At 43.1% G+C, this 15,248-nt stretch overlaps 1 protein-coding gene across 5 annotated transcripts in view; it reads left to right on the forward strand.

The window, feature by feature from the left end:
- The first annotated feature begins 3,364 nt into the window (after positions 1-3,364).
- SLC37A1 (solute carrier family 37 member 1) overlaps positions 3,365-15,248 on the forward strand; it is a 37,864-nt gene continuing 25,980 nt past the window's right edge. For 2 of the 5 annotated variants that reach the window (XM_057404999.1, XM_057404994.1), the window contains exons 1-6: positions 3,365-3,519; positions 7,670-7,951; positions 9,681-9,762; positions 10,602-10,728; positions 12,764-12,842; positions 13,654-13,789. In XM_057404999.1, the coding sequence (XP_057260982.1) occupies positions 7,896-7,951; positions 9,681-9,762; positions 10,602-10,728; positions 12,764-12,842; positions 13,654-13,789 (480 nt within the window). In that variant the 5' untranslated portion in view covers positions 3,365-3,519; positions 7,670-7,895. Of the gene's footprint in view, positions 3,520-5,928; positions 6,085-6,108; positions 6,273-7,669; positions 7,952-9,680; positions 9,763-10,601; positions 10,729-12,763; positions 12,843-13,653; positions 13,790-15,248 lie in introns of those variants that run through there. The other 3 variants (XM_057404995.1, XM_057404997.1, XM_057404998.1) reach the window with 3 other exon arrangements.

A 15,248-nucleotide genomic window follows, 5' to 3' on the forward strand; every position in this document is an offset into this window, starting at 1 on the left:
GATCTTAGATAGCACGAGGTGTCTTTCCATTCCCATTCTCCCTCTGGAAAGCCTTGGGGACAGTCAGAGTAGCATACTGCCAGCACCAGTTATTTCATTTTTCTGACTGGAACTGGGGACTGATAGGTGACCCACGAGGTTGAAATAAACGATGTCATTCCTAAAGGTCTCCTGCAGTCATAGCGATATCTATCTTGATGTAGGAGGCCTGGAGGCAGTTTTACTGCCCTTTCCACTTTCCACATGCTGTAGTTTTTTTTATTCCTAAGTAGCCTTTAGTACTTGCATACCATCCTGCTCTGGCTGGGGACAAGGCTGTGCTGGCTCAGTGGTCTTGTCTGAAGCTACTGACTTGTGACTCTCCCTTGCTTTCTGGCAAGCCAGATGCGATGAAAATACTGGTCTGGAAACTATGTAGTCAGTATGGTGCTGTGCCAGCACTAAAATTTCTCATCAACAGACAGGACATACTGGCTAACTCAACTAGATAGCTTCCAGATCACAGCTGGCTTGCCTCCAGCCCTTTCTTAGTGTGGCCACAGCAGGGCTCTGCCTGTCCACTCCCATATATGCAAGCAGAGCCTTTACAGCCTCCTTTTTTTCGGATCTTTTAGACAATTTTTTGTCTGCCATAGCTCGATGGCGGGTTATAGTTGGATTGCACCCAGTTTTGATATTAATTGCTGCTCTCTGTTGGGAAAACAAAGCATGTAAAACTAACAAAGACAACTGAAAGCTGTGATTATATCAGTCCTGAGAATTCTACTACTTGTGTGGAATAAAGCCTAAGTAAATATCAATTTTCATATAGTAAAACACTATTTAACAACTCATTATTACGTAAAGAAGTTATGAACTTTTCTCATCCTCTAAGACAAAGAGAGTACCCAGGGGCAAAACATTAGCTTGTACAATTACGAATCTTAAAATAGACTTTTACAATCTACTGGAAAGAAAATAAATACATAGACAGCTAAACGGTGCAATGGTCTGCATTTAAACCTCTGTTCAGCCATCATCAACTATTCAGCAAAGGAAAGCCTATGCTGACATCCACTGACTTTGAAGTGGTTTGCTACATCAGGAGTTGAGGAGTTAAGAACACCACTCACGTTCAGTGGAAGTAGAATTTAACTGTCAACCAGGAAATTAGATTATCTTTTCTGAGAGACGCGTCAGCAGAAGCACACGTAAGCATCTGTCAGCTCATACATCTTTATTGCTGTTTGGTTTTGCAGACAAGAACATGCCCCTATTTCCTCTAGCGTGAACATTGCCAGAGGCTCAGAAATCCAAGCTGCTGCCATGCTTGCTACCCAACACAACCATCTGCTGGACTGTATCCCTCATTTGTATTTCCTTCTAGAAAGGAACTGGCAAAATGTCTTTTCTACTATTTTTGGTGAGGCTCATATAGGTTTTTTGCTTGGCTGGTTGTTTTGGTTTTGGTTTTTGTGCTCTGTTTTTATAAAGCATTACTCCTGGCTGCAGACCTCCTTTTACTTCTGATGACGAATAAAGAATGGACACCTGGCCCTTCTTTAACACTCTACATTAGCAGGCTGTTCTGCAGCCAGCAGCACAAGCTCTTGCTGTTTCTGCTCTGTGTATTCTTACTTGATGGCTTCTGGCAACTGTAGCTGCCGGTGATCAGCACTGGGGTAGCAGAGAGCAGCTGTGCCAAGCATGGCAGCCAGCAGGTTTCAGTGATGTTACAGGAATGGATTATACAGGACCTTTATTTTAATGGGAGATATTTTCTACTTTAAAATATCAGGGGGTTCTATGGCTGTGTGGCTTGTACTTTTTGCAAGTTGCTTGTAACTGAAGATAGATACTCAAGCAAGGCTAAATTCTCAAGGAACTTAAGAAGGGCCAGGCCAACCGCAGTTTAAAAAATACAAGTATTTCACATAATGGTGATAGTTGTTATGATAATTCAGGATGGCTAATCACATATACAAACAAATACTCTCTGATGAGTCTGACTTCTTCTGTTGTAAAGAGACAAATCTTCATTATTCGGTGTGTGTGTGTGCCTGTCAGAAGGCCTGGATGCCTTCCTGTGCTGGCAAGAAAGGGCAGACACCTGATTCATGAAATCACTGTAGGTGGAGAAATGTTCCCTGACTGGGTTTGTTTTTGCTAAATGGTTGTTGCAGCAGAAACAACAAACATCAGCCTACACAGCTGCTCTGCTCTGGCTGTAACTGCCCCACCTATATCTGATGTTAGTGTGTGCTTTCACTACTTACAAACCTCAGCCAGGAGTGAGCCTGGGCAGGAACTGACATCTGCCAGTGAAGCACTTAAAAGCAGTAGACTGTGTAACACGTATCAGCATTCGCAATGGTCTGAGTGTGACTCCAAGACCCTGGTTCTGCCAATGTCATTGTAAGGGAGAAGGGCATGTTTATTGACTGGGATGGGGGGAAGGAAAGATGCCGTGAGGATCCTGGAGCAAAAATGAGTATGCAGGGCCTGAGAAAGACCATACCGGAAGCAAGAGTTCCTTTCACTGGTATTACCAGCACAGGCAGGGAGAGAGGGAAGAGACAAAATGAAATAGAACATTTTAACAAGTGCCCTCACTCGGTTGCTTGTGCTGGGCAGGCGATATTCCATAAGGGACATATAGATGTACAGAGATATTAAAACCTGCCCAAGGTAACTGTTAGCAGCTATTCCATTTTGGACAATATAGACAGTGTAAGGGTTATCCATGCTGGTGAGGTGGTCATGATAAAGAAATACAGCTGCAGCTGGAAATCTATATTTATATAAGTAACTAAGCTTTGAAATACTTGCTGAAAATGAAAAAGTACTGCATGGTTAGGAAACCAGAAGGCAAACATTTAAAGACGTGCTACTGCTTGTTTTTTTTCCCCCACCAGTTTTAGGATGACCCTGCTGTGCAATTTCTTAACATTTGCGGTTAGGCACCAGAAATACCTTCCCGTATTTCAGGTAGGCAACTGACAAGCGCTGTAGCGAAGCACCTGCACGCAGAGCCGGACCCGGGATCGGGTCCTGCCTGGAGCTCTCCCTAGCGATGACGGGTAAGGTGCAGAGGGTCGGGCCGCCTCCGGGAAATGGGAGAGGCTGCCGGGGTGACAGGTGGTCTGAGAGGACAGCCGCTTTTCTCTTCCCTCAGTGGCGAGGCCCCGCCAGGGGCTACAGTTCCCGTCGCAGGCTTCACCGAAGCGGGGCCGGCACGGACGAGACCTCGGCGGGGAAACTACCTCCGCCACAGCCCGGCCCGACCCTGCGAGGGTACCCGGCTGCCCCGAGTCGAGTCCCGCATAGTACAGCCACGGCCCAGCCTTGCACCGCAGGGCGCCCTCCTCCCCTTAGGCGTCGCGGCGGGGAGGGGCCCGGGCGGACCGGTCCCGCCGCGCAGCTCCCGCGGCCGAGCGCGGCTGCGGATCGCCGCCCGGCCGCTCGGCTTAGCGCGGCACAGGCCGGGCAGGAAGGAGAAAGCTTCCGGTGGCAGCAGGGCAGAGAGAGCAGCGGCACCGGGTAAGCTCGGCTTGGGGGGGGGGGGTTGCCGTGCACCTGCCGTGCCCGCCGCGGAGGCGGAGCGGGGGCGTCGCCGGCGCTTCCCGCCTGTGCGGCGGAATCGGCCCCTTCTGCCGCGGGGCTGCTCGGAAGAAGCGGCCGGGCGGGGCGGCAGCGTGGGGTGCTCCGAGTGTCCGCCGGTAGCAGTGGAGAAGGAGCTGCGGTGCTGCCGGGGTTCAGGCGTTCGCCTTCCCGGACGCCGCTGCACTAGCTTCTCCGTTCGCTTTCCTTCACCTTTTGTCTTGCTTTCACCCTCTTATTTCCCTGCGGGCTCCACCAGCGGGTGGGGTCAGACGCCCTACAGGGGGAAGGTTGTTTTGCGGGCGCCCCTGGCGAACCAGGGGCTAACGTTGGTAGCGGCGGGAACAGCCGCTGGCTTATGCCCCGAAGGGCGCCTACGGAGCAGCTGTGACCCAAGGGCAGTGTCCAGCCCTCGGTTGGCGCTGAGCTGCTTGAATCCTCCCGTGGGCTGCGAGCAGCGGCTCCTAGGGTCACTGCGCCTCGTACTGCTGGGGAAGGCCGCCGAAAGAGAGGTGTGTGCGTGCCGCCTTCCCTTGGGCTGGCCCCGCGGTGAGGCTGTGCTTACGTCCTTGGCCTGTACCCGACTTTTGGAGAGGCTGGGTGACTGCCCTGGATTCCACAGGGTCATCTTGTCTTGCGGTAGCTGCCGCTGCGGTTATTAATACCGGGTGCTGGGACACAGGTGTGGATTCACTGTGTATTCACAGGGTTCCTGTCCCCTGTTAAGCCAGGATTAACCGTTTTCCACTTTGTGCATTAAATGGAAAGAATACAGCCATTTAAGGTCCGAAGGTGACGGATTTGGCAGTTTATGGCTCAGGTGCAGAGCTGCTGGGAATTAATTACAATATGCATTTGCTCTGCACGTGTTTAAAGGCCTTTTGAGTCCTTAAGGGCACCCTGATGAGGACGTGCATTACCCACTGTCCCTTCGTACACAGAATTAATGTCTGTCTTCCAGGGGAATTGTGCGGGGGGAAGGGGATAGGAGCAGGCAGGAGCTTCGCTCTGGTACCCCAGCGTGCAGCACAGCTGAGCCAAGGTTTGCAGTGGTAAAGGCCAGTCACAAACGGTGGTGTTTTCCTGAAACAGGAAGGGAGCTATGTTTCAGCCAGTGCGGCAGGAAGCCTGAAGGAGCAATACAAAGTTTTAAGGTAAATATGGATTCAAAGTAAGTACCAGAGTATTGCTTTATACGGTATGAGGAGAAAGTGTAGTATTTGTTTTAATTGTCAGGGAAAATAGTTGCTGAAAAGGAAAGAACATAAAACCGGTTTGAGTGATGGAATTGGAGTTTCTCCTTGGACTTCATTAGTAAAATGGAAGCGTAAAGGGTGTAGTGGTGAACTACCAGTTATGTGTTGTAGCCTGTTAATGTCATTCTAAAGAATAGCTTGGTTTAAAAATCTGGTTTAATCTACAGGAGGATGTGATCTTTATAGCCTGTTGTCAGGAATTTTATTGCCACTAGTTTCTTTGCTTTTGTGGAGGAAGTTCTGCTTGTTAACAGCACGGGAATGTCAGAGGAACTTATGGATGTATGGAGACAAAGAGATTGTTGATGAGTAAATGAAAACTCATCTCTGCCTGCAGCAGGTGAAATGAAATCGGGCCCAGTCAGATGGTTAGAGTGCAGTTCTCTAAACACTGATGAAGTCCAGTCACCTTTGCTAGGGCCGTGTGATTCCGGTCTTACAGCAGGGATACACTGTTAGGAGGTAGTAGTGAGTGTGATCTGTCTGGCAGGTCCACAGATGAGCAACCTTGTGTGACTATAGCACTGAAACTTTTTGTACCAGGCGTGAAGTCTTTTTCTGCTTACGCTAAAGCAGTAAACCTGTTAAACAGTTACTTTTCTATGTTTACAATTGCCTTGTCCCTTTGTATTTTAAGAGAACCATTTAAAGAAGTTTATGACCTCAGAGTTTTGTTCTTTGTTAGCCTCTCATTTTTTTCCTAGTAGATATTTCTGCCAGCCCGTGATCAGTTAAATAGTATAGTGTTTGGGATGTCTGTGACATAGGAGAAGTGGGGTTTGGGATCACCCTGAAATAGGCCTCTTATTGCTGGAAGAAAGATTCACTCCTACTGTAAGATGCTTGTGCCCACCTCTTCTTGCCTTTCTTCTCCCACTGGAGCTATCAACAGCTCATTTCAACCAAACATGAAATTAGTGACAAGCAGTTGTTTCGAAATCGGAGTTCAGCTGACATAACTAATGGGCCGTGGCTGTAAGGGGAGTCCCACCTTTAGTAGCTGCCTTTATGCTCTTACTGCTTCAGATTCATCCTACGTAACAGTTTTGTGGCCACAGGTTGACTTAATGTTCTCTGTTGGACCAGCTGTTTTTCAGAGCAGGTTTTCTGATGGATCAGCCTCCTGAACCATTGCTCTGTGACTACAAGGTCTGATGTAGAGGGAGGCAGGGACCTGCAGCTTTGGATGGGAGACTGGAGGAGGGTGTAGGATTGCGCTTTCCCTAATCTCTGCAACCTCAGAGAGGAGGTAAGAAACTCCTTTTGGAATGATTATGGGGTTTGCTGATTAATTGCACAGCCAGTTATGTGATGCAGGGCCAGGGGGAGGTGGTGGAACATGCCAAACGAGATTAACACGTTAGTTCACTTTTAGGGGAGGGAGGTGACAAGTTGAACCAGGACACTGGAAAAAACAAAGGTGTGGAAAAACTACAGGTATGGCAAAAATGTTTCATCAGAAAGGAGAAGACTCTTGATCTCTTGGTGGGGTACTCTGTTATGTGAAGAGGTGGTAGTTTTCTACTGTTGCTGGGGGAAACAAGTCTTTGTGGATAGTGAGGTTGTCGGTTGCTGTCTTTGACACAGCAGATAATGTTTGATATTGCAGTTCAGCTGGCTGAGGAGTAGTTTTGATTTCTGTAGTAAAATGGGGCAATAAAGATGAGAGGAGAGAGGCTTACACCTTTGCCTGCCCTGTGGCAGCCTCTAAAATTTCCAGTTTAAGACAAACCTTTGGTCTTGGCAGGTGTGTTTTCTTCTGCTTTAGTTTACCTCCCATTTATTGCCTGGAGAGCTAGTCCTGTATGCCAACAGCTGCCAATCAGGAGCATGACTGGCTGTTGCTGGTGTTAAGCCCAATAGCTGGGCTACCAGGAGGGTATGGGTTCTTGTTGTAGCCCCCAGTGTGTTACTTGTCATCCTGCTGGGGTGGTTCTGCTGTTAGCACACAGTGAGGCCTTGTTTGCATGCATGAGTTGTGGTCACACCTTTTGCCCACAGTGCCTTTTATCATTTTACTCAACAGCTGGCTCACACTTGCTGTGAAATAATAGTGCAGCTAATTCCTGTTGCAGTACCTGTATTACCCCTCTGTTAAGGGGCTTTGGCCCAACAGGAGGAAAGCTCTGAAATTTTAAACCAAACTAAATTGATGCTGCCATGGTCTCTCTCTTCCCTGCATTTCACTTACACACCTCTCTCTGGTTCTGGGCAAGCTGGTGCAGAGAGATCAAGTACTGAAAAAAAACCACTTTTTGTTTGTTGGTTGGTTTTCTTTTGTTTCTTTTCTGAGTTTTCTGAGGATGTGGTGCTTTGTGCAGCACTGATAACTGAGGCAGGGAAATTGGGCTGGAAGAGGGAGTGCGGGTTGAGTCTTGCTGGCAGCATTGTTCAGCAGCACCCACTCTCAGGCTGGAGGAGTCTATTCTGGTCTGAAAACACTACAGTCATTTTTGAACAAATTTCAGCCTCCTGAATGTTTCTGATGTAGTAAAATAGATCTTTGTAAGGTGGGGAATTGCCTATGTGTAGTCTTTCTGGGACAAAAATACTGCATTTGGATGTCAGCTGTCTTTGGATTGTGTTCTGTCTTTCCCTTGTGTCCTCACTGCTTTATGCTATGCTGACTTCTAAAAATAGATTATACAGGATGAAATTTAGAAAAGGCTGCTATTTATATTTGCTTAAAATTCTTCATTCAATTTTTGATGTCTAGGTTAGTTATGGTAATTACCCGTTTCTGAAACGGGAAGCTGCTGATCCAAATACTACGATTGGAAAATACTACAGTAACTCGATAAGAATATTTACTTATCAGCATCTTTTATTTGAAGATCAGCAATTAACAATGGCAGAGTAAAGAATTTGCCACGTCGTGACTGAAGGTGTAAGGAAAAAAGCCTACAGGGAGATCAACTCAGCAGCGTATCTTCCACATTTTTCAACAGCCTATCATCACACGGCTTTGGGAGGAGCTTTGTAATGCATTCTGAAGAACAAATAACGTTGTCAGAAGTGCATAATTGTGTTGCCTAAAATTTGATACAAGCTGTTGAGTAGATGGCTCAGCTTCCTCCTGGGATTCGCTTCATCACTTCATTTTCACGAGATCAGTGGTAAGTCTTGAAGTATGGTGGCAACCTTTGTTTTGAACAGTGTGAATTTGTACCAGAAACAGAGCAAGGCAAATACTGTTGCCTTGCTCTATATTTGCTTTCTCTTTGCTTAATATATACAGAAGAAAATATAGACAATTGTACAATAAATAAATCTGGCTGACATTTAAAAAGTGAGATACTTTGTGAGGGAACCCAGACAAACCTTTACAAGTCAAGGGCACTAGAGAATAAAGCCTTTTGTCCTTTTCTTTGCAAGGTATGGATTTGAAGGGGTAAATTTCAGATATTTATGTTCAGACTCCTAGGTGGGAGGGGTGCTCGAGGTTAGCTTTCTTCTCTGAACCAGAAGTGTATTTTCTCCCCCCAGATTTGATGTGTAATATACCCTTGTAGAATAGTTTTAGTTCTTGCTACTGTAATATTTAAAACCAAAACAAAACAGCCCTCAGAAATCCCAAACCAAACCCTCTTTGCTTTAGGAAAACTAATCCTGGAAGTTGGATGGCATTAGTTCTTGTGCTTTCAGAGACAGAAAACTGAGTCAGTTGTGTGTGAATAACAAAAAGTAACAAATGAAAGCCCAAGCACTTTCCATTTGAGCAATTTTACCATACTTTCTCTAGTACAGCAACAAAGTAATTTCAGTTTTACCACTTTCAGGATGTTTTCAGTTACGGGGGTGAATACCTTCGCTGCAGGATAACTCTTTTTTTATTTTTATATTATTTTTTAACATCTCTCTGAATATGCCAGAACTATAAAATAAGACTCTTGTTATCATAAAGTGCATAAGCAGAAAATTATTTAAAGAGGTTCATTAAAAATTAGGGACTGTAGTAGGCTGTGTGATATCAGATCTTTGTATGTATGTATATCCTTTCATTTACAAATGTTAGGTTTAAGATCAAGGCTAGCAGAAGCCAGTTGATACACTGTGATCTGTCTATTGTTAAAAGCACAAATCCACAAAGCACTTTCCTTCTTAAACAACTGAAATGTGCTGTAGGTGGAGAATAGAATAGATCAGATTGTTATCTTTCTTTAATGGTTGCAGTGACAGGGATTTTGAGGTAACCTTAATTCAGATGAGCTGCAGAGAAAGACCCAAGAATGCCAGGGAGGTACCAGGGAAAATTTGCAATCCCACAGCTGGTTAATTATGTTCGTGTGCTCCAGCTGGCAGTACACACAGGCAGTGTCAGTCCCCTGTCATGGCCGATTTCTTTTGTTATAGAGGAAGGCAAAAGTAAAGCAAAATCCTAAAAGCAGCAAGGAATGAAAGAAGGAATAACCCACAGTAGCCAAACTGACAGTTCACAGAGCTATAATTTATGTCCTAATCATACCAGAAAACTGGATGAGACAGTGAAATGTGAAATATGATTATAAATATGTTTAATGTTGAGCTGTCTTTTAATAGCTGCCAAAGGATGGCTGTAAACAAGGTGGATTGGCTCTGTGGGTTCCAGAGCACCGTGATGTTGTCCTGTGCCTGTGTGCTACGCGGCTCCCACCCAAAGCCAGGTCACAGCAGATGTTGTAAAGTAGTGTAACTTCTGGAGTGGTTCTTCGGGCTGTTAGGGAACATGGAAAAAAAATGTCTTCCACTATTAGAAGATTACCAGTGACTTTTGTAATGGTTGTGTGACTTAGTGCTAAAAGTAAATCTGAATAAAATAAGTTTCAAATACTTTCTTTTCCTTTTTTTTTTTTTTAAATATTGTAGGTACAGAGCCTTCATTTTCTCTCTCACTTTCTTGTTGTATGCCAGCTTCCATTTATCAAGGAAACCTATCAGTATAGTTAAGGTAAGCAAGGTTGTATCCTTGTTTAAACATCCTTCTACTCGTATCAAACACGGAAGTAGTCACCTTTTTCAGTATTTCCTTTTGTGAAAGGCAGTGTTGAACTTTAACTTGGAATGGTTTAAAAGCTGAAAACCTGATAAAGCTAGTACGCAGTGACATTTACTTGATAACATGTAGTGAGACCACATAGAATATTGTGTATGTGTCTAATCTTTGGGTTTAAGACTTGAAAGACCTATGCCTGCACCTAATTCATGTGCGTTAATCTAATTATAGACACTTGGGAGTTTCCAGGTTTGCATTCATATGTTTGGAAAAAGTCAGTCATAAGTGATGAGTTGAACATGATAAAATTCTGCTAACATTTACGAGACTGTTACAAGTGCTGTTGAGCATCACAGACATATTTGCCTGGACACCTGGGATTCTCTTCCCAGTGAAGCTGGTGGCAAAATATAACCTGATTCTAGGTTTCTTAGTTTGACCTTCAACTTGTGTAACTTGCTAAACACAAATCATATCCCCCAGGGCAGTGTTGAATATAACTGATGAGTAATAATGGGTAACAATAACAGCTTGATGTTAATGCAGAATTTCAGAATTCTTCATTATCAGAAGCACCAGTTCACTGCCTCCTATTGTTTCTAACCATGTAATTACTCTTTCATGTAATGGTGTCTTCACCCAGCAAAATACCAAACAGTAATGTCTAACAATTTTACTGATTTCAGAGGGTTTGACACAAGTTCGTACAAAGCTAGAGGTGTTAAATTTGTTGCTGTATGGGGATTAACAGTCATAAGTGAGTTTTCCATTTTCACATTCCTGTTCTTCATCAGGGAGAGCTGCATAAGCATTGCGCTGCTTCACATGAAGTTGAACTCAACTCATACAAAGAATATGCTGCCCAGATTCAGTCTGCGAAAAAGCCATCTAATGTATCTCAGTGCGGTTGGGAGCCATTTGGTAAGGGTTATTTATTTTTGGTTTTGTTTTTTTCCTTCATAATAATGAGCTGTTGTTCATAATTAGATTATTTGCCTCTTGCTATTTCTTCTTCATGTGTGGAAGGATTCAGGAGATGTGTATGGGAGGGGTGTATTGTTCTCCGTGTTCTCACTGATATTTATGAAGAAAGTTAAGTGGTGATTTATAATGTCTTTACTACTTAATGTCACCTAAATAACATTATTTTACCTGTTATAAGTTGATTTCAGTAGATCAGTTCTCAGTCAGAAAATGGAATTTTCTGTGAAGGCGGTGAGGCACTGGCACAGATTACCCAAAGAAGCTGTGGATGCCCCATCCCTGGAAGTGTTCAAGGCCAGGTTGGATGGGGCTTGGAGCAACCTGGTCTAGTGGAAGGTGTCTCTGCCCATGACAGGGGGTTGGGAATTAGATGATCTCTAAGGTCCCTTCCAACCCAAACCATTCTATGATTCTATTATTTATCTTCAGAATGGCTATTAAGGAAAAAAAGTGAAGAATAAAATTAATCATTATTTCCTGCTGTTTTAAGTCAAGGTCCAGCAATCATTTCAATAAAATTACTAGGTGTTTATCTAATTTGGAACTTTTCAGAGTCCTTATTTGCCAGAAGGAATATTTGTCTCTCCATTTTAATGGAGAAGATTGGTAGACTTGCAGAATAGAATTGACAACTTACTGAATAGCTTATGAACCTGGCCTTTCACTTAGATAGAAAAAATATTTGCCTACTTACAGTTGAATTTGAGTTTAATTGTATTTGAATTAAATTAAATTTGAATCATTCCTTGACACTTTTATCACTGCCAAGAACATCAGTGAAGTAGAATAGTCCATTCTGCTGATATGCCAGCCCACTCCATTCTATCTAGCTATCTATTCTAATTGTTCTTTAATTAGCCATTAAAAAAGCCCTACTCTGTTCAATGGTAATTGAAGATCTGACTTCTGCATTTTCTGTGGGCAAAATTCTGTGTATTAACTGCCTGGTTTGAGGTAATCTATCTACTGAAATTATTTGGTCCCACAGGTTTCCAAACGCATTTGGATGCAGTTAAACTTGTTTGCTGTTTCTTGTCCCTGGATCAAAGGGAGTCTGTATTTGCTTGTCTAAAACACTGATTAGTTATCTTAATGAAGACTTCTGAGCTCCAGTGTCATCCTTTTCCCGTAAACACAGGTTATTGCAAAGCTACTCCTTTGGGATCACACTCTAGACTTGTTCTTTCAGCTCTGTTTTTCAGGCAACATAGCTGGCAAGCTGGGAGTAACACTGAAAGAAGGAATGGTTTAATAACTGATTTTATTCTTAAAGTCAATGGGAATTACAGGTCCTTGCAAATGGACAAACTGTCTTTCTTAATATGAGCTCAGGTCTCTTGAGGCTATCCTTGGTGTTTCTATCTGGGTGGAGTCCCTCCTGCTCCCTCTGTCCTTCCTGAAAGTCCTATTTAGTTGTAATTATGGTCATTTGCTGTACAGAGCAGACCCCTTTCTGGCTTTTTATTAAACAAGATGTCTGTCTCTGAGCAGTTGGAAAATGAAACGCAGAAGTCTTTAACCATTTCAAAAATACATTAAACTGATTCCTTAAAAGTATGTATGATGCATTTTTTTTAGCCATTTTGACTGTTGGGACCTCACACAGTTGCAACACATCTTTCCACTTTTAATAAGCCCTTTACAGTTTGGGGTTTCATTTGTATAATTACCTATAAGAAGGCGGCACCTTGCTAATAACTTACACTCTTCTCTTCCAAAGTGCTGTTTTGAATAAGATGGAATTAAGAATGGGCCTAGCAGTGTTTTCATAGTATGTTACAGACAAAAGGGTCAGTGTTAAAAAGGATTTGAGGGTTTTGTTTATTAAATAAAATATTTTTTGAAGTGCATGCTTACATCTAAAAGTGCCTTATGAAAATTAAATGTCAGTGCATGTTCACTAGTGTATAAAAATGATTGGGAAGTTATTGGTACATTTAAACTGATAATTTGGCTTGAAAATTATTCTTAGATAAGAACAACTACAAACAGTTACTGGGAGCACTGGATTACTCATTTCTGTGTGCATATGCAGTTGGGATGTATTTAAGGTAAGCATCACTTTCTTGGATACCTGCTTTATTGCTTATTGTTTGTTAATGAGGCTGTGCTACTACTGAGATACTGTCCTTTCCTACTGCAAAGTTTCTGATGAAAAGAGTGAGAATTTGGTTGCCAAGGGGAAAAAATTCATGTCATCCTGTGTCGCCAGCAGTATCATACCTGTTGGCATATAGAAAGCTTCTTACCTGCACCCACCCTGCATGCCTAGTGCAGGAATGCTTTAGAACTTGCCATCTAGCCTGTCTTCCCTTCCTGTGGAATATGAAGAAGTATACATCCTCAAACTTTATCAGTTTCCAACCTGCACAAGTAGATGAAACTAATTGTCCTGGTTTTCTTTATAGTCAGTGCACAGAAGCTTAAGTCATTTTAAAATGTGCAATATTGGCTGCTGTTTGGATATGCTGCTTTTTATTGACTCTACCCAGAACTTTCAAAACTAGAATCATTAGCGAGGGAGACAAGTCTCACTTTAAATGGCTGAAGATGTACCTCACCTTAGGGGTCATTTGGAATATGACTCTATAAATGACTTTCAGTGTGCTCCAGCTGAGCATCTCCCTGAAAGATGGTTGTGCAGATGTCAGTACTAGTAAAGATGAAATGTTTGTTGTTTTCTTTTTTCCTGTCAAGTGCTAAAAATTGCTCATTTGCTGCTGTGAAGAGGAGCAGCAGTTACCAGTAAAGTTTCTCCTCAACCAGAATTAAGCAACATAAAATATCTTGATTTGTGAAGGCCTGGGATATGATCTGATTTTTAATTACTGCCCTTCTTTTTATTTCCTTCCAAATTCCAAGTGGACTAATAGGAGAACGGCTACCTATCCGGTACTATCTGACAGTCGGGATGCTTGCTAGCGGACTCTTCACTGCAATGTTTGGATTGGGTTATTTCTGTAATATACATAACCTGTGGTTTTACATAATGGCCCAGGTAGGCAGAATATTATTTCAATACTCCTGGGTTTCCATGGTGCTGTTTAGTGTTGCACTGGTTTTCCTTCCTTCAGCTGTAAACAGGGATTAGTGGCTGAATGGAAGAATATAAATGCTGGAATACACTGTTGTTGATGACAGGCAAAAATGATAGGGTGGATAGCCCCAGGTTTTATTTTCAAAAGATGTTTTTTTTGGTGGAAGAAATCTTTGAAAACAAATGAAAGTGTTTCAGTCTGTGTCAAGTTAGCGATCAAATCTTTGCAAGCTTAAATATGGGTGAGCTTTAAAACAAAAGTATTTACTTTTGTCAGTCTGCCAAGACCTGAGTGACGCATCTTGGCTTTCTCTGCAGGAAAATTACATTTATACTGGTAATGATGAGCAGTCTCCCACATTGGTGTGGCTGAGAACGGGCAGCTTCTGTAACGAGATTTGTTGTGTGGGATTTTTCAGAGCCCTTGTAGATCTAATCAAGTGTCACAAGAATATTTACTATTGACCTAAAACTAAATGTAGATCAGGACCAGGATATGGTTAGCATTTCTGAGTCATATTAGACAGGCCTGCACCTTGCACTGCCCCTTTCTTTGTGTCACTGCAGTAGCACTTTCACCACTGGCATGTTTGCATGGCATTGTGCAACATGGTAGTGCAGCAATACTAACTTTGGTACTGCAAGCTTTAATAACCATTTCACCAAGTCATCCATTTAATCATGTCACTGCCCCAACTCATGTGGTTTCCAAGCCAGGAGATGTCTCCTCTAGTGTTACGCTAACAATCTCTACCAGTGCTGCACCATCTGATGTGGTCAGTAAATCCTGGAATACCATGGGTGGTCTTGTACTGCCAGCCTAATTGTTTTTTTTTTTTGTTGGGAAGAGTGAGGTTGCTTCATTGCATGTTCAAATGTGCATTGTACGTGTAGATTTAGATTCACTGTTAGGAAAAAATTCTTTACTGTGAGGGTGGTGAGGCACTGGCACAGGTTACCCAGAGAAGCTGTGGCTGCCCTATCCCTGACAGTGCTCAAGGCCAGGCTGGAGGGGGCCTTGAGCAACCTGGTCTAGTGAAAGGTGTCTCTGCCCGTGGCAGGGGATTGGAACTGTATGTTCTTTAAGGTCCCTTCCAACCCAAACCACTCTATGATTCTATGAATAACTGCACTGCGATCTCTGTCTTAATGTATAATTCTAGCTAAAACGCTTTTTAGGGGTTGAGTTGAGATGAGTTGGGATTATGATCTGTGCAACATGAAGGCTGAAATAGTTCTTACTTCAGGCTGAATGTAGTAGTTTTCTCGATTTATTTACAGGTGTCTGTTAAGCTTAATGTTCAAAGTTATCCAGTCTCCCCAAAAGTTTATTTTTTCTTGCTTTGTTTGGTTGCAGGTATGCTTTGCTTTTCAAACTGAGCTAAATACTATGTTGCTGTTTGAATGTGGGAATTCAGTT

Source organism: Pezoporus wallicus, unplaced genomic scaffold (genome assembly GCF_028554395.1).
Source record: "Pezoporus wallicus isolate ANWC-B61680 ecotype Strahan unplaced genomic scaffold, APGP_CSIRO_Pwel_v1 contig_1739, whole genome shotgun sequence".
Lineage (NCBI taxonomy): Eukaryota > Metazoa > Chordata > Aves > Psittaciformes > Psittacidae > Pezoporus > Pezoporus wallicus.